Consider the following 20,905-nt stretch of genomic DNA (forward strand, 5'->3'; position numbering starts at 1 on the left):
ACTTAAGAGTACATTCGTGTCAGGTGGATGTCAATTTCGTTAAATTTTTAAATACTGTTTTAAATGTATAGAGAGAAAATATTGGCTAAAATTTTATGTTCCACAATCAAGAGTTAAAAACACCATCTTTTTATTTTTAATTTTTTTGTGCAGCTATAACTGATCACCCACCACCAGCTATTGTTGGGCCCCATAGATGACAAGGTGTATTCCAAAGATGGTGGGTGAGCAAGTGCAGCAGCACACCAAAAGTGTGCAATCACATTGCACTTGATCTGCCCTCGATTTGGTGTGTGTTTTTTTATGGAGGCTAGATCAGGTGTAATCACATTGCACAAATGCTTGTGCTGCTGCACCTGACCACCATCAAATTTTCTGACACAGCTTACCCAACAACAAATGGGTGGTGGTCAGGTGCAGCGGTACAAGCATTTTGTGCAATGTGGTTGCACCGGATCCAATTTCTTTCTGATGTGAAACGCTCACGTTTTCTAGTTTGTTACGCCTTGTGAACTACGTGACGTGACCTCCAAGTGAAACAAAGATCTGCATATGACATGCACACTACCACTTTATGGCATACAACACTTTGTGTATGCGCATGAGAGAGAGAGAGAGAGAGAGAGAGAGAGAGAGAGAGAGAGAGAGAGATTGTTCAGTCATCACCATCGGCTGTGCATCATCAAATTCATGTTCAGCACATGAGAAGGGTAAAAAGGTCATAACAAAGTTAGCTATTTATAATTTTGGACATGGGACAGGTTTCAGAAATTATAAAGCATTTGAGAAAAAGTGATATTTTTATCGTGATAGATGCGAGTCTAATGTAGAACAGTTAAAATTTGCAAAACCTCCTTCCTAAAACTTGCATCCCTACCAGAACCGGATAAATGTTCAATCAGGGTTTTAGTGGTCAGTGTTGGGTTTTGGCTTGTTAGGCCTTATTGAGCATCGGGTTATGTCAGGTCAGGCTGACTTGTTTGAGCTAACTGACAATGTAAAACCACATTGTGCACCCCTCCAAGAAGCCTGCTGCTTTGGCTCCAACAATATATGCCCACCAAAACACAAGATGCAGGGATGTCTCTGCCTCCCATGTGGGTACCCCATGTAGAGCGAGGCCCGATCAGGTGCAATCACGTTTTTGATGTGCCGCTGCACCTAAGGGCCTAGCATCTGCTGATTGGCCTAAGAGTGGCCATCGGGCTGGGCTGCCCATCAGGCTTCTGGTACCCCTCCCAAATCCGGCCTGGGTGGGGCATAAAGGGCCCAGCCCAACCCGGGCCCGATTACAACTGAGTTGGGCCTCAATACGATAAGGGCTCAGCGCGATGTCCACCCATAGTTTGGCCCCGTGGCTCCCACTCTCTATCAGAAAGATGGTGGCTTCTCAGGAGCAGCAGCACATTAAAGATGTGAAATGTGATTGTACCAGATAAGGCCGTTATAGGGCGGTTTAACTTTGAAGTTTGTTTTTTTTCTTCTTTTTTCTTATAGACTTTAGGTTTGGCTTCATGCAGAAAATAGACCAATCTACAACACCTTAGATTTTCTATTCCCAGGTAAATCTCCCTGATGCAGATAGGTGCAATTTGTTGAGTACGGTTTCAGGTTTTCAAAATTGTGGGTTATGTTTGATCCAAAAACTAGGCTCTAGTGAACCAGGTCTTCATGTCATTAAAAACTTCATTAATAGAATGGCTCCTGAATGGAAAAGAATGCAAAAAATATATATGATATTTTATTGAATATAACTTTCAAAGAAATGGTATACACTGTTCTCTTCTCTTGTACAGACAAAATCACCAATCTCATCGTGTAAATGTGAATTAAATTATGCGTGTACAAACAAGGCAGATCATTGGCAGGCAAGAAAAAACCCCAGACCTACTGCCCAATTTCAATTCCATTATCACCTACAACAATCAGGAACAACAATTTATGATGTACCATACCATCGGTTTAGAAGTTCTAACAAAATCACTGCAGCAGAGTCCTTTGCCTTCTTCACACTCGGCATAGGCTCCCCCACACAATCATCAGTCCATCCTCTGTCCGTTGTATTCACGCGCACCGAGTAAGTAAATCTCTTTGCATGGGCCGGACCACCTTCATTTATACACCTGTACCCTCAAAGAACAAAAGTGCCTATGAGGGATTTGTTTTACTGGAGAACAAGTAAACCAGAGAGAGAGAGAGAGAGAGAGGTGCATGCCGTTATATGTAACAAAATCAGGAGACATCTTGATGCGTCAGGTGACAAGCCAAAAACAACTAGGGGTTTTCTGCATACAGCTTTTAACATTTAAACATATAGCGCACCTGTATTGAGGCATAGGCCACTGTCTCCTTAGGCATATGTCATTGAGAGTCTGTCTTGTGAATGTCTGGACACCATTTTTCTTATTCCCATCGTCACTCTTTTCCTTGCATTCCCTCTCTTTCTCTTTCAGAATAACTAGTGCATTTCTTGCAGCTAATTTCTGTGCCATTTTCTTTTGGGGGTTCTGGGCAACACCGATTTGAACCCCATCTACAAAGACCTGAACAGTAGCTACATTACCAGTTCGTGTTGCTCTGTACTGCAGACCCTCTGCCTGCTGCTGACAGCGTTCTTGAAGCTCACGAACTGGATGCATGGGAAGTGTTTCTGGCGTCACCATTGGATGCAATAGTGGTTGAAAAACCTGCAGATAGAAACTTGAGAACTTGGCAGAAATAACTAAAATCAATATCATTACTTGGATCTTGACTTTTACCTTCCAAACAACAGCAGTATTAAGGTCATTATCCAGGAAAATTGCACCTGCAATAGATTCAACGATATCACCAAGTACTTTTGGTGCCTTGCAGTCTCCAAGACCAAAGGAATTAAACCCTGGTTTACTAAGTTCATCTTGGACATCCTTCACAAATTCACGGATCTGTACATGAAAGCGAAGCATGAGATCCAAAAACATGTCAAACAAACTCAAAACACGATCTATAAAGTTGACTTTGCAACTTTGTCAGTACCGAACCTGTGCTTCGAGTGCGCTTGATCCATGCCGAAGGTGCACATGTAGCTTATGCTTCACAGAAACCCTTGCAAAATTCTCATTATTTACAGCTGCAGCCCGCAAGTCAGTTAAGCGACCTGGTGGGAGATCCGTATATGTGAAGAAAAGATGCCTTGTTATCAGATGATCTAAAACAGCATCCCCAACAAATTCCAAACGTTGGTAGCAAGAGACTCCAGATGAAGGACGTGAAGCATGAGTAATCGCTTCCACCAGAAATCCCTTCTCTTTGAATTTGATATTTAATGCGCCTGCCAGCGCATCAAAGTCTATACTTCTCATAATGCTATCAGGAACTTTACAAGGCAAAGGTATTTCCTGTGGGCTGAAGTCCACCGGAATACCAATCCAACTCATGAAGTGGCTAGCAGCTTCTTTCCCACCCTCAACGTAATAAACACCAATTAGTGCTTCCACCACATCAGCCAACGTCTTGCTAGATAGCACTCTGAAACAGCTTGAATCGCTCTCTATCTCACCATCTTCCATTACATCATCCTCGTAGCCATCGCTGTATGCACCCTCTGATGGCAATTTTTCTGCATCAGAGCCTTCCTGACCAAAAAATGACGATGATGCTTCTTTGGTATCTTCATCAAAGACAGGCAATACTCCAGGTGCAGCCCATCTAGATGGGGCAAACCGATCTGCTTGAATGTAGGATTGTAGCCCTTTGCTCAGTGCATACTGATACAATACCATGTTGCTCACCATCTGTTGCCTCATTCTAGTGAGCTGCCCCTCATGCTTCTGAGGGTACTTAAGAAAAAGAAATTTACTGACAACCCATTTAAGGTAAGCATCCCCCAACAGCTCAGCCCTCTCATAGCAGAAAGTCTCCTGACACGAAGCTGCAGTCAATGATTCCAAGATCTGTAAATTAGGCAGAAAACATTGTCAAGGGCCTCACAATATCACAATCTGCCAGATAGCTTCTGTGACTGAAATACCTTAACAGCAGCAATAGGATAGTTAATCAAATCCTTCAATTGAATAGCAAGCAGCATACTCTCTATTCTCCTCATTATTGAAGGCAATCGTTGGGCACCTCGAACCAGAGACCCTGGTAGTGGGTGAACTAAGCAGAGTTCGGGAGGCAGCATTACATAATACGTCTTATCCAGCATATCTTCAGGCTCACCAGCAGCAGCTGCACCGCCAATATGACAGTATGATCATTTAGAAACTCATGAGGATTCATACAAATATAATGACTACTATAAATCTAAAACATGTGTAACAATGAAATGAATTACCATCTGATGATTCAAATCTTGGAGAGAGAAGATTCTTGCAGTATGAAACACCACGTCCTCTTATAAGAGGTTGCTTCTTATACAATAATTGCACCCCATACCTATCAAAGTTAAGTATCAGAAATGAGTAACCAGAACGCACGAACACTGTTGCGCATGAAGAAGCAGAAGCCTTTGGATCAAGTAAAAAAACCCAGAATCTACTCCGGTTGTGAAATGTCTGGGTTACAAGCTAATTGTATACCAGAAAATTCACAACAAAAGTAGATACATGATTATTTGCCGCAATGATTTGTCTTCTAGCTTCTTTCTGCACAATAGTCCAGTGTGTCACCCATCTCTGGGAATGAATTATGAAAGATCAGAAACCAGTACTTGAAATTGTGATTGAAAAAAAAAATAATAAATTGAAAGCATACAGTACCCTTGAGTAACCAAATCGAGAAGCTATACAGGATAGTTTCTTACTTCTGTTTATAGTAATCAGCATAGGAGCTGTACTCTATTGGGCCCAAGTATCCCTCCTTCCTGGGAAACGAATTTTCTGCATTCATGTCAAAACGTACAGAATCTACATAAAACCTCTTCCCAGATTGTGCAGCAGTCACAATTCTTCCCACTAAATCATTTGCATCAATGACAGAATCTGCCATTACCAATTTCCCAGGCAGTGGAACACCATTTAATTCACCTTCAAAAACATCTCGATCGGGAATCAACCCAGAAGCTTTTACAACATCAAACTGTGCTACTGCGCCTCTAATGCCATAAGTAGGATGTGCTTTTTGTCCAAATGCCATACCATAGCGTAACTTTCCAAACCCATACTCTCTTCGGTCCCCACCAAGGGTTCTTTCATTTGTACCCAAATAAACATCAGGCCGAGCCCTCTGAAGTGGATTGTTCCACGCATCCATGTCAATTATCTTATAAACAAGATCCCAGTCAAGTTCTTGCATAGAATCTAAACGTCCTTCAACAACTGGTACAAATAGATACGCTTTTGAAGGATCCCAAGGTGTGGTTGAGGGTTCAACATCAATATCCAGCACAATGCTCATTAACCTCACATGGAAACTCTTCAGTGAAACCAGCTGCGAAAAACAATAGCAGAAGTTGTCAAAGATTTTTATTCCCAGGGATGCACATGTGAATGGTTCCAGGTCTAAATCATATGAGCAGATAAAAGTCGAGAAGAAACCTGTTGCTCTGTAATCTCTATGGATCCCCGGAAAACAAGAGATGCCTTTGATACCATGGTTCGAGCAACAAAGAGATCCATCGTCATCGATGAGACCTAAACAAATGAACTTCATGAATAGATTCTAAGCTAAATCCATCCCTTCATACAACATGAATGAGAATTCAACGCATTACCTCGGCATCCATTTTGGCACCAAAAAGTATAGCAAAGTCTGATGCTTGCATCACAAATGGATCTTTTGAGGTACCAACATTTACACATTTTATTGTATACATGTATAACTTAACCAAGTTGGAATTGTTGCAGCCATCCTTACCAATCAGAATCCAATCCCCCTGACACAATAACAATTATGTCAGAAGAAAATTTTAGTGATTCATAACCCAACATCCCAAAGGAAACAAACAAACAAGTACATGCTGGAAAGTGTAAGCAAGCAAATATTTTCCAGAAATTATATCTGATTGTGAACAGAACCAAATAAAACATAAAAGCATGCTATAGAGCTTTAAGACCATCAAGTGACAGTCACAACATGCCAAGATGTCAGCAATAGCTGCCCCAGATGTACACACAAAATATTACTGTTTCAAACAAATAATGCTAGAGCAAACATGAAATGTAAAGCAATAGTGGTAGTAGCATTTAACTTCTTGTAAGCATAAAATCTCTGACACCGTCAGAACAAGTTCTGTGAAATACAAGCATTTCACCAGTAAACGACAGAGAATAACATAGAAATCCCATGGTAGCAAGGAAATGACATGAAAATCATATACAGGTTGCATAATTGTATTTCACCATGGATGGAATTCCCATAATGGGCAAGCACCAGACACCATATCAACAGAGATGTCAGGATAGCTAAGATAAAATCAGCAATTCTTGCATGACAAAGATTTGGCTGAACATTTATCATTGTGCCAGCAAGAGACCCAATCAGGATATATTGTGCATCCAAAATGAACACGTTCACATTTATCAATATTTTTTAAAATCTAGGGGTGAAGGCTGGCCCATTAGAGCCCGACAGGCCCAAGTAAGTTGATTGGGAAGTGAATATCAACTTACTTGGGCCATTATGATAAATGTTCAAATGAACATCAGCCAACTGCCTTTAGTTCTTATTCCTAGCACAGTACACAAAAATACTAACAGAGCTGGTCAAACTTAATCTTGGAGCAAAATTCTATTTACTGAATGCATCAATCCGCCGACAGTAAATACAATCACAGAATACATTTTTATCGTGAAAAAAGCAGAAACATGAAATCTAAGTCATAAAAATTTATGGCATACACAAACAGTATCATCCCCACTAAAAAGCACGAGTGACTCCGTGTCTCATGCCAAGCCAACACTTCTAATATTGCATCAAGATAGTACAACTATGCCAATCAAGAATGACTTGTCAACTTTTCACTTCCTCCCAAAAAATGACAAATGAACTTTATGATATTATTTTTTAACACTCTTCTAGCAACATATGAGTTGTGAGTTGGTGACTTGTTTCAAGTTCCTATTTAGTAATCATGTTATATCGCTTGCTTCAACCACATGTATAATCAGATGATAATGCCCCCCAGTGGTATAACAAAATACAGATAAAAAAATCACACATAGTAATATACCCAAACTTGGACCTAATTGGAACCCTAGACATGCACTCACCCAGTCCAATCTGCCTCACACACTAAATAGACTGCTGCGAACTGAAGAGAAGAAACAAATAAATAATAAATAACAAAAAAAACCCACTCGTAGTGTCTCCGCCACACCCTCAGGATAGAACTCCCTATGTCTCGCAGTTCCGGGAAGTGGATCTCCTTCATCATTCTGATCAACCTTCTCTGCCTCTTCGCTGCTCCCCTTATCAGGTAAAAGCATGTCGGTGAATGCGCCCATCTCATGGAGCTTCTTGCATGCAGCCAAACAAACAGCCTGGAAATGACGGAGATGTGAAATACATTTTTAGACAAAACAAACTAACAGTTCCGCTATAAGCAACCAGGATTGCATTAACATGCCTGTTGTGCAAGACGCATTGAACAGCATAGAGGACCCTCCAGCTTTTCAAATGGGGCATTGCAAGGAAGTTGAAGTTTGCATGAGTATTCAGTAGAACCCCCGGACTTCTCATGACGCTCCATGATGAACTCAGGGTGAAGAATCGAGTACCTAAATAGGAGGTTAAAACAGGCATACAGAAAAAAATGCAATGAAACATGTCAAATGCCCAATCCTGCAACAAAATATTCCCAAAACTTGAAAAAGAAAAATACCTATCACTTGGCAGCTGAGAGCAGTAGAAATGTATAAGCCCAACCGCAGAGTTCAGACTGACAATGGCACCTGTTGACTCGACCTGATACATGGATCCAGGTGCCGTCTCAACTGAAATAAACCTTGAATTTCCCTTAAGATGACTAAGGTCGGTTCTCTCAATTGCTTCCTTCCGCAAAGTTTCCTCACTATTTCGTGCATTCCTTAAAAATGTTTCATGTGATAAATTACCCCTGACATTTTTAGTGGTTTTAGACACTTGAATTTCATAAATAAGAAGAAAAAAGTTTCATTGAAGAAGCATACAGAAGGTAAAACAAGCAACTGAAAAAATAGACACAATGTTGTTCAAAGAACAAGTTGTTAACTTCCATGACCAATAGATGTATGTTAATAAGTTCACCCAAAGTTCATAACCCTGAAAACTTTTAGGATATGGATGGTTCATGCATTAATTGTCACTGACAATTAATGCATGAAACCCAGAGTTACCGGAAACGCCTATGGAATAGGGGAAGCGCGCTTCGGAAGCGCGAAACGCGGCGCTTCGAAATGCGAGGGGAAGCGCAGGTTCAATTGAGGAAGTGTGTCCCCCTTTAAAGGGGAACGTGATTCCCTTTAAAGGGGGATGCGTACCCCGATAATGGGGACGCTATTGTGGAAAGGACGAATTTGCCCTTAATTTTTTTTTACACATGAATATGTTTTTTACTAAGGATAAAATGGGTATTTTACAAAACCCGTGAAAAAAATAAAATCGAGAGGGGCTTAGGGTTTTGTTTTTTCACGTATCATCCGGCTCCTCCCTCTCTCTCTCTCTCGAGTTTTCGACGAGTTCCGGCGACCTCAAAAAATTCCGATGGCCTCCACCGACTTCCGGCGATAAAGATGTTCAGGACCTTCAGGTACGCTATCTCTTCTCTCACCCTCTCTCTCTCACTCTCTCTCATTCTCTCTATCTCGAATCTGTTTCGCCTCTCGACCTTTTTTTTATGAGTTTTGGATCTGCTAGGTCCTTGGTGAAAAGGGGGCAGCAAGAAGCAAGGGTTGGGTTGGAGGGCTCGATCAGTCCCAACACGAAGCAAGGGCACACTGGGCGCAGGGTGACGGTTGGGTTCTGCCAGCTAGGGAGAGGAGGACCTCTGACCACCTGTGCATGGCAAGTGGCAGTGTTGGGCATGAGGGGTGGCTCGACAGAGACATACAAAGAGGGAGAAGGTTGGGGGAGGAGGCTCCAACAGGGAGCACCACCGGCAGGGCGTAGCTAGGATTCATGTGAGGGGGGGGGGGGGGGGGGGGGGTAAACAGGGATGTAGCAAAAAAAAATTGATGTGATAGTTTGGGGTTCTGGGGCAATGCCCCAGAATTTTTTTTTTGAGATAAAATAAAAAATGGCTACAATTATTAATAAAAATCTGTTTCATATGGACAAATCAAACTATTTGGGACAAGGCTGGGCTAGGACTGGGTTTTAAAAAAAAATTTAACTGGACTGGGAGGCAGGACTGGGCTACAGCCCAGTTCTGCCCCCCGCACCCCTCCCCAGCTCCGCATATGACCACCGGTGGGTTGGGGTTCACTGGAGGTAGAGATGGTGGTGTGTGAGGCGTGCACGCTGAGGGGGGTGAACACCAAGAGGGTGAGAGAGTGAGAAGAGAGGGAGAAGAAGAAAGCAAAGAGAGAGGGTAAAAAAAAAACACAGAGAGTGGGGGTTATAGATGGTGGTGGGTGCCTTATTGTATGGGTTGGATCCAAGTTCCAACCAACTGAGATTAGGTATAAATGGGGGTTAGAGTGGTTTGGGGTTGGATCCTTATGGGTTCAACCCAAACCGAGTAGGTGAGAGGATGGTTTGGTGGAGGCTTTTGGTTTGGGTTGGATTCTTACGGATCCAACCCAAACTAGGTATTTAAGAGGCATAGTGGGTTGCGTTGGGTCCAAATGATGTTTATTTTTTTGTTTTAGTAATTTGTAAATTATGAGAGTAATGATTTCATTGATTTGTGTTCTTCACTCTCCATCCTTTGCTGTTAATAATAGTTTGTTTTTTGTTTTAGCTGATTCCATTTGGTGAAGCATAATTCTTTTGACTCTTGAAATTTCAGAAGTTGAATTCTTTCCCTATTACATGGAGTTATTCACTTTAAATGATGACCACTACTTAGTTTTTTAGTGTGTCTAGATTTCTAGATTAGCAAAAATGTATTTGTTGAGCCATCTGAGTTTTCACTTTCTGTGTTTAGAATAAAAAATGACTTCAAAAGTTCAAATTAATTACTATAAGTATTAGGCTGAAGGTAACTTGTCCATGGGTAGTAAGAACAGGTACTTGATGTACTGCATAATAGAGCTCTTTTGTTATCTACATTCTTTTTTATTGCCATCCATTTGTCCTTGTGAACTTGTCTCAATATAAAGACAACTATATATGTTTTAATGGTCTTAATCTATTGAGACTTGAGAGTTGAGAATCTGAAATGCATATTTCTGTCTCAGATTACATTTACCTCACCCAATTCCCATTAAGTGTCAATCTGAATTTTGTCTTTTTTCATTGTGATGTTGTCTTTGTTTAACAATTTTTCATAAATGCAATCTTTTGAAAGAACTTCCTTTCCTTTTCTTTTTTTATTTTTGTTTGCTTCATCATAGTATATTATAGATAGATACTTCATCTTTATGAATGATGCTTATTTAAAATTTTAAAGTGTTTTAGGTTGATTCATATACTTTTATGATACAGGTATATTTGCATGTTCTTTGCTTCATTAATGACTATCAGAAGCTATGATCATGATAATTATGATGACGATGATGATTCTTTGTACAATTTGGACTTGGAGCATGAATCGTCTAGTGGTGTTGGGAAGGACAATGCAAGAAAGGGCAAGAGGTCTTCTGATTGTCTATATCAGTTTGAGAACAGAAATGAAAATTGTTTTTATGAGGAAGATGAAAAAGAATGACTTGGATGACTACTATTCTGAAGATGACCAAGATGATGAACCACCTAGCATGCATAAAACAACAGTGTTATGACATCATGTATTGAAACAAAAGAAGAGTAGGCAAGGAAAGCAAGGTGGAACCCAGGTTTTTATGTGCAAGCACTGCAAAAATATTTATCATGGGTCATATACTCGAGTTTTTGCACATCTCATAGGATCTTCAAAAAGACAAAGTGTTGGGATTGCCTTTTGCCCTATAGTTGCAAAAAATGCAGAATTGGCAAGAAAAATTAAGAAGCAAGTTCGCCGAGTGGAGGTTTCATCAAGTGCATTTGAGTTAAGGAGATTAAGAATTGATAATCTGAAGAAGCCTATTAGTATGACTACATCATCTAGTGGAAGCCGAAAAACAGTTGACATTCATGATACCTTTAAAAAGGTAGAAAAAGATGATGTAGATCACAAAATTATCAGATTTTTTTTGTGCAAATGGCATACCTTTCAATGTGCTTCAATCACCATATTGGGAAGAGATGATATCTGCAGTTAATAAAGTGCTTAGATATAAACCCCCATCATATGAAAAAGCGCGAACAATGTTGCTTGATAGTGAGAAAGAGTGTTCACAAAGAGTTGAATGAATTTCGAGAAAAGTTTGAGGAATTTGTAGTTTTCATTGTCTCCGACGGTTGGACAAATATCAAGAACAAACACTTGATAAATATACTTGCATCAAACTATTTTGGCTCGATGTTCTTATATACAAGTGATTTTTCTAATGTGCAAGAGTCAACTGCAAACATTGTCAAGTTTTTGAAGACGGGATTTAGACTTATGGAACCTTCTAATGTAGTGCAAGTGATTACAGATAATGCAGCAAATTGCAAGTTAGCAGGTGAAGAATTAAAACAAACGTATAAGTATATTTTTTGGTCACCTTGCGTTGTGCACACACTTAATTTGATCTTTAAGGATTTAGCACATGAGTTTCATTAGTTGGGAGAAACATATTTGCAGAATAAAGAAATTGTGAAGTATATCAAAATCATTCAAAAGCACTAACAATCTTTAGAAGCAATGAAAAATTAGAGTTAATAAAGATTGCAAAAACAAGGTTTGCTTCACATTATACTACTTTGAAGCGCTTGCATTATGTGAGAGAGAGCTTGAGGCTCACAGTAATTTCAGATAGATGGAGCGAGTGAAAGCAATCATGCATGGATGAAACTATAAAAAAAAAGGTTGTTACAACAAAAACAACTATTCTTGATGAAGAATATTGGGATTTTATATGTTTAGCATTATTGATTACAAAACCCATATATAATATGATTAAATTTTGTGATCAGGAAGGCCCTATAATTGGTGAAGTGTATGAAGGCATGGACAACATGTTGGGAGAAATCAAAGACAATCTAAAAGGACAACCAGATTTATATGAAAAGATTCATAAGATTGTCTCAAATAGATGGGATAGAATGAATGTGCATCTCCATAGTCTAGCCCACATGCTTACTCCAAAATATTACGAGTCAAAGTATCTCAAGATCCCAGCAGCAAGAAGGGTCAAACGAGTTTCTCCTGGTAAAAATTTTATTTTATCTATTTAATAAAGTTTAAAGTTTAATGATTTAATTATTTTATTATTTCATTTGCATTTTCTTGTTATAGTTATTAAACATTTTTTTTGCAAAAAAGGATAATGATATCTTAGACGGTGCAATGCTCGCGCTTAAAGTCATAAATGCTGAAAATGAAGAGCTATCTACACTTTATAGGTCACAACTTGTGGCTTTTGCATCAAAAAGTAGAAGATTTAGCCGAAATGCAGCAAGAATAGATACATTGAATCCTATAATGTCGGTGCTTAATTGGTGGCATTTTTATGTTGGTGATACACCTGAGTTAAGAGCATTAGCCATTAAGGTTTTATCTCAACTTATTAGTACATCTTCTGCAGAAAGAATGTGGAGCACCTATAGTTATATTCACAATGTTAAAAGAAATAGGCTCAACGAAGATCGTGCTGATACCTTAGTGTATATTCATTCTAATCTTCGATTGATTGACAGGTATAATTAAACTGTGTTGTACTTTTGTTTTGGTATTTTTTTTTCTTTTTCTATCATTGATTGTTTATTAGCATTCATATTTTATATTCTTCTTATAAAAGGTACAACAATCGCTACAAAGAAGGACCTAGTAAAAAATGAGATATCAATCCAGAACTTCCTATTGTATAAGAAAATACGTTGAGATTAGAGGATATGCGATGGAGAGATTTGGATGATAGTGCACAACAATCAAGCACTATTTTCAAATCAAAACCCAAAGATGCACAAACAAGAGCTCCATTACCTCCAATAATCATACGTACAAATGAAGTTGAAGATGATACAAATCAATCCAACAGAGCTTGTAGAACTGCAGATATACAAGAGCGACCATCAGTTCCTTAAGAACGGATTGATCGTTTCTTTAGCAGGAGACCTAGGCAAGGTATGTTGATCACTTGATCTTGTATTTTTTATTTTTATTTTTTTATATATGTATTTTTTATATTTTAAATTATGGTTTTGAATATTTTAATTTTTTAACATATTCATTATAGGAAATGAAGGAAGGAGCAGAAAGCATGGTCATGGAGGACAAGAAGCACGTGATGATGCAGAAAGTTCTCGATCTATTGCTGACTTGAAAGAGAAGAGAAAGACGACAGATTAATGAATTATTGAATTCTTAATTATTCTTTTGATGATGTAGTTGGAGTAGTCTAACTTATAAACTTTTATGTTACTTTTTTTGTCATGGTTTTGTAATATTTTGTTGGTTTGATATGTACTTTTATTTTGAACCTTGCATGATGAAGTGAAGTAGTGGATTATGTTAATTTTAAGTTTCTAGTTTAGAATTTTATAGCTTATAATTTACACTTTAGAACTTTATAGCTTAAAATTTTAACCATACCTCTATGTAATCTTTGGATTTATTGATTTCTCATTTTTTATGTTGCAGATATCACAAGATTTACAACAATCAAGTCATTTGATTCTTTCATTGAAAAATGTACGTCTTTTAATCAAATTTATTAGTTTTCTTAATGTATTATTTAGTGCTCACATGCATTTGTTAAATGGTTGCAACATGAATGTGAATTATGATCTTTTCTTGATACATTTTTTTTAAATGCTTGAAAGTTGCAAATGATGCATTTGTTAAATAATTGTAACTTATATTATTTATTGTCTTAGATACATGTTTTATTTTGTCAATGATGAAATAAATCTTATTTTTTGATAAAATTAAAATATATAATTACATTTTTGCTTCCCTTTCAATTCTTATTCGATTCTCATTCAAATCCTATGTCGCTTCCTTCTTCGCTTCTTAGATCGCTTCTGATTCGCTTCTTAGGTCGCTTCTGAGACGCTTCCTAGGTCGCTTTCGAGACGCTTTCCAGATCGCTCCTAAATCGTCCTGCGCTTCCCGCTTCCTAAAATTTTATAAGTGCCTCGCTTCCCACTTTCTGTATCGCTTCCCGCTCCCGCTCCCGCTTCCTTGACTAGCAACTCTGATGAAACCACCTATGTTATCTTAAAATTTGTTAAGAGTAGAACTTGCAGTGAACTATGGTCGTGGAAGTTGATAGCCCCCCATTACACATGGAGCTGTAAACTCCACAGCCTTTTGTGGAGGTTCACCACAAATTTATACACCCAACAAAAATAAAAATAATATGGTTTCAAAGAAGTCACATATTCTATGAATAACAAATTGTATTCTCTGAAAAATGCTATCTGGAAATACATCCCACCCATGTGAAGCATGTTAGATTGCAAACTGTATGCGGTAATTGAATCTTATAAGACTATTTCATTATACAAGTTATCCAATTACAATACAATCAATCACATTGTGGAATTCCAGAAAGGTTTATTAATATCAAAGTCAAAGATTGAAGTGTGTAGTATGCTAATCATTTTACTGCAATCCAATCCTATACAACTGATTCAATTCTAGTAGCAGGATGATGGTACCTATTATGGTGGATGAAAAAAATGTTGTGTATCTGCGTGTCTTCTAAGCCCACAAGCTTATCCATGAACTGACAGCAAATATAGGAACACGTACCTCTCCAGCATCAATATGTAATCAGACCCCGGTTTTCTTGCCCGACCCCTAGACTGAATGTATGCCAAAACTGTTTTAGCAAGATCAAAGCGAATGACGACATTGCACTGCCGAATGTCCAGGCCTTCCTCAGCCACGCTAGTAGCCACGAGTAATGTAACCTGGAAATTGGAACCATCAGCAGCCATCACCTAAGAATTTACTTGAACATAAATGCTCATATTAAACCCTCTATGAGTGAATATAGAGAAAACTCAGATTGCAATGAAAAGCATGTACATACACGGCCATCACGAAATTTAGATATGGTTTCCTGCATTTGACACGTGCGCATTTCCTGATTATTGTTATGCCCAATCAAGCTAGCACATTTGATAAAGCTTAATGACGGAAGCTCAGCAAACACCTGCTCTTTTGTATAAAAAACAAACAAAGACAATATGTAACCAGGGGAATTTTTAGACTACATCACCAACTTTTTTTTCTTGAAAAGAATTTTTAGACTATATCACTAACACTAAAGTCTAAAGGGCATTATCTCCAACAGATTTCATGTTTAAATTAAACAAATAGAAAGGTAGTTAAACCATCAACCTTTGGAAGAACCAAGGCGGCGACAACTCGCTCCACAAATATGATTGCACGGAAGTCCTCTGTATGTTGGTACTTCAGAAGTATCTTAATCAATGACTGCACTTTAGGGGTTACCTTTCCATCTGCTACTGCAGCACCAATTATCACATCAACATGTTCTCCACCAGAAACAACTACATTGCAAACAGTGAACAAAGGAGGTCAGTGTATCAGCTGACCAGGAACAGAAGTTTAACAAGTAAAATCATCAGCTTTTTTAACTGGCCAGGAAAAGCAAAAATGTGTGATACTTTCCCAGAAGTTTAACAAGCAAAAATCATCAGACGTGATCTACATGGTTTTCTTAGTGGGAATTGAGTCAGATCATCTGATTACAACACATAGGCAGGTTTTGATAATGCTTCAAAAGTCCACAGCTTAAAATGTGTGATAAAAATTGTAGTTTTTCATCGAAAAAAAATGATTCAAAGGCCCATCCCCACTGGCAGCACCCTGTGGCAAGGGGTAAGCCCATGGAGTTTTACGCTGCCAGGACATTGATTGTAAGTACGGCAGGCAGATCCAGCGCAGCAAGGTCTCTGATCCTGGGGGTGGTTTCTCCCTGTAAATATCAAACAGGCTCATCCCCACTGTTTTCGACATGATGAATCTATCCATGAGGTCCGACTGGATCAAAACAACCTGCGTCATGGAGATCCAGAGGTGCTTGTACCCAAGGCTTAAAAACTCGCCGAGTCAACCCAGTGACTCGGTTAACTCGGTCACTTACTGGGTCAAACCAGTGAATGACCCGAAAATGAAAAAAACCCGGCAGAGTCATGGGCTGACTCAGCCGAGTTTTAGTATGACTCAGCTAAGTGAGCTCATGATCCGACCAAGTCATATATATATATATATATATATATATATATATATATAATTGAAATATAATATAAATATTATGTATATTATACATAAAAAGAAGGTTATACATATATTAATAAAAATATACATTAAACATACTATAAAAATATCATATAATGCATATTATATATAATATATTAATAATATACTATAAAATATACATAATATATACATATATTACATATTTTATATAAAATATAAAGTTAACATGACCCAGCCAAGTCATCGGGTTGACCTGGTTGAGTCATGAATAATCATGGATGAGCCGAGTGACGAGTCAATGGGTTTTAAAACTATGCTTGTACCTGCAAACATTTGTAATAAAACATTACTATATATATAGTGTCCTTGTGTCCTAGTTTTACAAAACTCTGTCATACCAACTATATTTGTGTCGTGACCTGTACCCATGTCCATGTATATGTGACAGATTGGAAGATTTTCCAGTTATTTTATACCAAGGGTCCAAGAAATCAGTACTTCATGAAAGTAGCTTTAGGAGTGCTACCACAAAGACCAAGAAATTTAACCAACAGTAAGCAGGAACTGAGATGGAGCAGTACTTCAAAATTCTGTAAATGGCATGATACAGTACTTTAAAAAGAGTATTTCTTAAGGGAAAGGGATAGGAAAAAACAACTTTGAATATTCTTTTTATCAGTATCAGGATTCATTTAACCATGAAACAACAAGGTCAAAATCTTGCAAGTCTAGTAAAACATGTAAGAAGAAGAAGAGGATTCATTCACAAGCAGCAACAAGTTCAAAAGCTTGCAGCTCTACTAAAACATGTAAGAAGAAGATATCTTGTAAAGTGCACACATAGATCAATCATCAAACAACATTTTTTAACTGAAAAAGCAACACTTACCATAACTGTCTGGCAGTTCACCCTCCTCAATTTCATCATTATCGTTTTCCTGAATATCGTTACTCTTCATATTGACATTATCTGGATCTTTATCTGGCACAGCTCCTTCAGACAACTGGCACTGCAGGAGGGCCACAACATCCTTTAGGTATGATTCTTGAAATTTGACATCAAGTTGGTAATTAGCCCGTTCATCACTTTGCAAGGCTGTTAAGAATGAATGTGCCACCTAAAAAGACAACAGTAACTCAGACATAGATCAGCATTGAAACCATGTACCATATGATTAAGAATAAGTCAATGCACTGAAAACCACCTTATACGCACACCACTGCCCAAGTTCACCAAGGGCATAATTGATTGCCCTTAATTTTTGAATCAGATTAGCAGCTCCATCACTTTCCGTTCTTTCGGAGACACCATAAACAAGCCGCAATTCTTCCTTGGCTCCAGCATCTCTTGCTCCCATAAATTGCCATCTGCTCCTCTTTGAGCTTGCAAGGGCAGCTTTCTCCACAGCAACTTCCATTTGTTTTATTTTCTCATGGAGAGACCACAAAACAGCTGCCTTGTCATACTTCACAACAGCTTCCAAGGGCATTGGGACATGCTTTTCTAGTTCCCTTCGGTCTTTTATGGTACATACAATCGAATCCAGTTTGCTTTCAAGATTGCGAATTTTTATGGCACAATCCTCCTGGCTGGAAACTCCTGTAAGAGAACAAAACACTTTGACCAATTGAGACCATGCTTGATAAAAACATTCTAGAGCATTCAAACAAAAACAGATCCAACAGAATGATGAAAACTTGCAGAAGAATGGAAGGAATTCAGCAATCAGACCCTTCAGGTTGACAGGGGAAGCCGTCATTCCAAAAACAGAAGGTCTCTTCTCCTTGGGTGTTGTATGATAAAACTCTGACATCACCAATGAATATGGATGTTTCTTCACAGCATGATGGCATTCATCCAATATCAGGAGATGAATGTCTTCAATTCTTACTATGCTGTGCCTGAGAATGTTCAGCAGAATTTGAGCTGTCATTACTAGTACCTGCGGTGGGAATAAGTAGTCACAGCAAAGGCAGAACGATCACACTAAAATATACAGTGAAAAAAAGAAAAATGGAAAATAATCACATCAATAATGAAATGCCTATTTTGCACTGGGCTAACATTCTGTCCCGGATGTTTGAAATCACATGACTACTAACTTGCTTTTGAACTAACAAACAAGAAACCAATCCTTTTCTTAAAGGAGTTCCCCCCAAGCCAAGTCTCAATAGCACATGTAGTAGAAAGTTGTAATTTCAGTACAAACGGATGCATTCGACATATCTAAAATTAATGTTGAATTTATGTCTTTATGTAGAGTTTTTTTTTTCACTTTCCTCACATCATCAAATACCCAATTTGAGGTTGAGCTAAAAGAAGTCCAATAAAACAGGAGGAGAGGGACGCTTATCAACTGTTTATCAGCCATTTACCAGTTTCACTTACTTGTTTTGTGTCAAACTCGCGTTGCCACCTTCGAGCATCCCAAAAATCTTGACCCATTTCACCGCAGTAATGGCCAATATTGTAGCCCGTACCTTCGCGAATAACTTCTGCTTGCTGAAGTAAAAACAGAAGGTAGAAATGTCAACAAGATGTCCAATCCATCGAAAAAAAGAAAAAACAACCTAAAAAGATCACCACAGACGATGGAAGAGAAAAGATCGCACATGCAAATTTTCTATGAAACATTGGATTAAGAACCAATTCAAACAATCAAAGCAAAAGCATTCACGTATGTATTGGTGTTTCTCCTCCTGCTGCACATTAATTTCACTCGACAAAATCCAATTACAAAACGATTTAAAGTAACAAGGAAAATGCAAAATTCAAAACATTTCTACACATCCAACCCCTACCTGATAAACAAGCGGAACCTTCGGTACCAAGAAGATCGCCAGCATTTTCTTGTTGTTCTTGAGCATTTCCATGTGCTTGCTCTTGATCAGCAAAACGGCGATGAGCGTCTTCCCCGCCCCGGTTTCCAGAAAGGCAATAGTGTTCTTGGTTTTTGCCTGCTCAAGGACTTCCAACTGGTACTGCCTTGCCCGTTCTTCGGCCGGCTTCTCCTTCTTAACGTCCAGCTTCTTCTCCATCCCACTCCTTGCCTGTTCAGGAGAATCCTGCTTTTCACGCGACTTGGATGATTCCCGCTCCCAATCAGCTTCCCAATCTCCTTGACGATACACCAACTTTCCCGATCGATCCCTCTCCCAATAACCCTTCCGCTCCTTTTCCCTTTCCCTCCTATCGACGCCTTCCCTCGCCCTCTTGCTCCGATCCCTGTCCCTATCCCTCCGCTCTCTGTCATCCCAATCACGCTCCCTCCTCCTGCAAGCCCGCTCCCTCTCCCTCGAAACCCCGTAGCGACCTCCCGAGCAGGGGTACCTATCACAGCCACCCGTCCGCCTCCTCTTCCCGCCATTCTCCTCACACTCCCTATTCCTCCTCCTACCATCCCCCTCCCTCGACCGCCCCTCCGCCCAGCTCCCCCGCCACGACCTTTCTCCATTCTCCTCCTCCCGCACCCGGTTCCCACCCGCTTGCGAAGGCGACTGAGAGCACGCCAGCGTCACCTCCAACTTACAGTCCTCGGCGAGCTCATCGACGAACAACTCCGCTAATTCATTCCCCGCCAAGGCGTCCGCCACCTCCTTCCCACCCGCAGCCTTGCCCTCCGCTGTGGGCGCCGCCACGGGTGGCATAAACCCGCCACCGTGCATGCTCTCAAGGAAGGAATCTATCCCCCCGAAGAAGGAATTCTCCACGGGCCCGTAATCATCGTCGCCGGGGACCTTCCCGGGGTCGAAATCCGGCAGCATGTCGATGAAGTCGGAGATGTCCTCGCATGCGTCAAGCCAGTAGGAGGACCTCGAATGCACTTCCCAATTCATGCCGCCGGCAACGGAGGGCTCGAAGTCGACCTTATCCGGCGGTGCGCCGGGTACCACCAATGCCGAAGGCGATCCGCCACAGTTACCACCGCCGAGGCCCTCCATTTCCTCCCGGGACTAGGCTTCCAAAGCACGCTTCTTCCTCCTCCTCTCCGCTCTCACCACCACCAGCAGCAGCAGAGAGGAAGAAGAAGAAGCAGAGGGGGAAGGAAGCCAAAACCCTAAAAGCCCTAGCCCTAACCCTATGGAGCATTTAAGGAGGTGGGGAGGATGAGGAGCACGCTCCGTCCCTGTGTGTGTGTGGGTGCAGGGATTTTTTGACTAACTATTGACTCTCTCTCTCTAAATATACTGTGTGTCTCTCTCTCTCTCTCTCTGACTGTGCCCTTCGCTCCCTCTTCTGCATCGTCACGACGATGAAGGGGTTTGATATAACGGTTACATCTGTTTAAGATGCCCGAGTAAAAGCATGGTTTGTTTGTTTGGTAAATATGCAATATCTTAGGGATGATGTGAAATTGAGAGCAGAGGACCGTGGTGAGAATTTAAAAAACAAGTCATTGTAAGGATGTGGCGAGAAATGTGAAACCCTATGGAGTTTTTAAGGTAAAAAACGAGAAAAGTTATGTTTTTCCAAATAAGGGTTTTGATTTTTTTGTTGTTTTTCCAAATAAGGGTTTTAATTTTTTTGTTGTTGATTTCTTCAAG

At 39.7% G+C, this 20,905-nt stretch overlaps 1 protein-coding gene across 1 annotated transcript; it reads right to left on the reverse strand.

Annotated features, from left to right (window-relative positions):
- Window positions 1-1,719: 1,719 nt before the first annotated feature.
- Window positions 1,720-20,530, reverse strand: LOC149846541 (endoribonuclease Dicer homolog 1-like). The gene is made up of 20 exons (XM_089998060.1): window positions 19,163-20,530; window positions 18,750-18,863; window positions 18,093-18,303; window positions 17,566-17,960; window positions 17,250-17,478; window positions 15,476-15,648; window positions 15,165-15,287; window positions 14,882-15,042; window positions 7,802-8,035; window positions 7,547-7,697; window positions 7,278-7,460; window positions 5,693-5,854; window positions 5,517-5,612; window positions 4,784-5,409; window positions 4,316-4,416; window positions 4,010-4,209; window positions 3,021-3,932; window positions 2,760-2,924; window positions 2,323-2,687; window positions 1,720-2,123 (listed from the first exon to the last, which is right to left on the reverse strand). Exons 1-20 carry the CDS (start codon window positions 20,300-20,302, stop codon window positions 1,940-1,942), a joined length of 5,925 nt encoding a protein of 1,974 aa, XP_089854186.1. The 5' UTR covers window positions 20,303-20,530; the 3' UTR covers window positions 1,720-1,939.
- Window positions 20,531-20,905: the final 375 nt, after the last annotated feature.

The sequence above is a fragment of the Nuphar pumila genome, chromosome 2, assembly GCF_984573655.1.
Source record: "Nuphar pumila chromosome 2, dmNupPumi1.hap1.1, whole genome shotgun sequence".
Classification (NCBI taxonomy): Eukaryota; Viridiplantae; Streptophyta; class Magnoliopsida; order Nymphaeales; family Nymphaeaceae; genus Nuphar; species Nuphar pumila.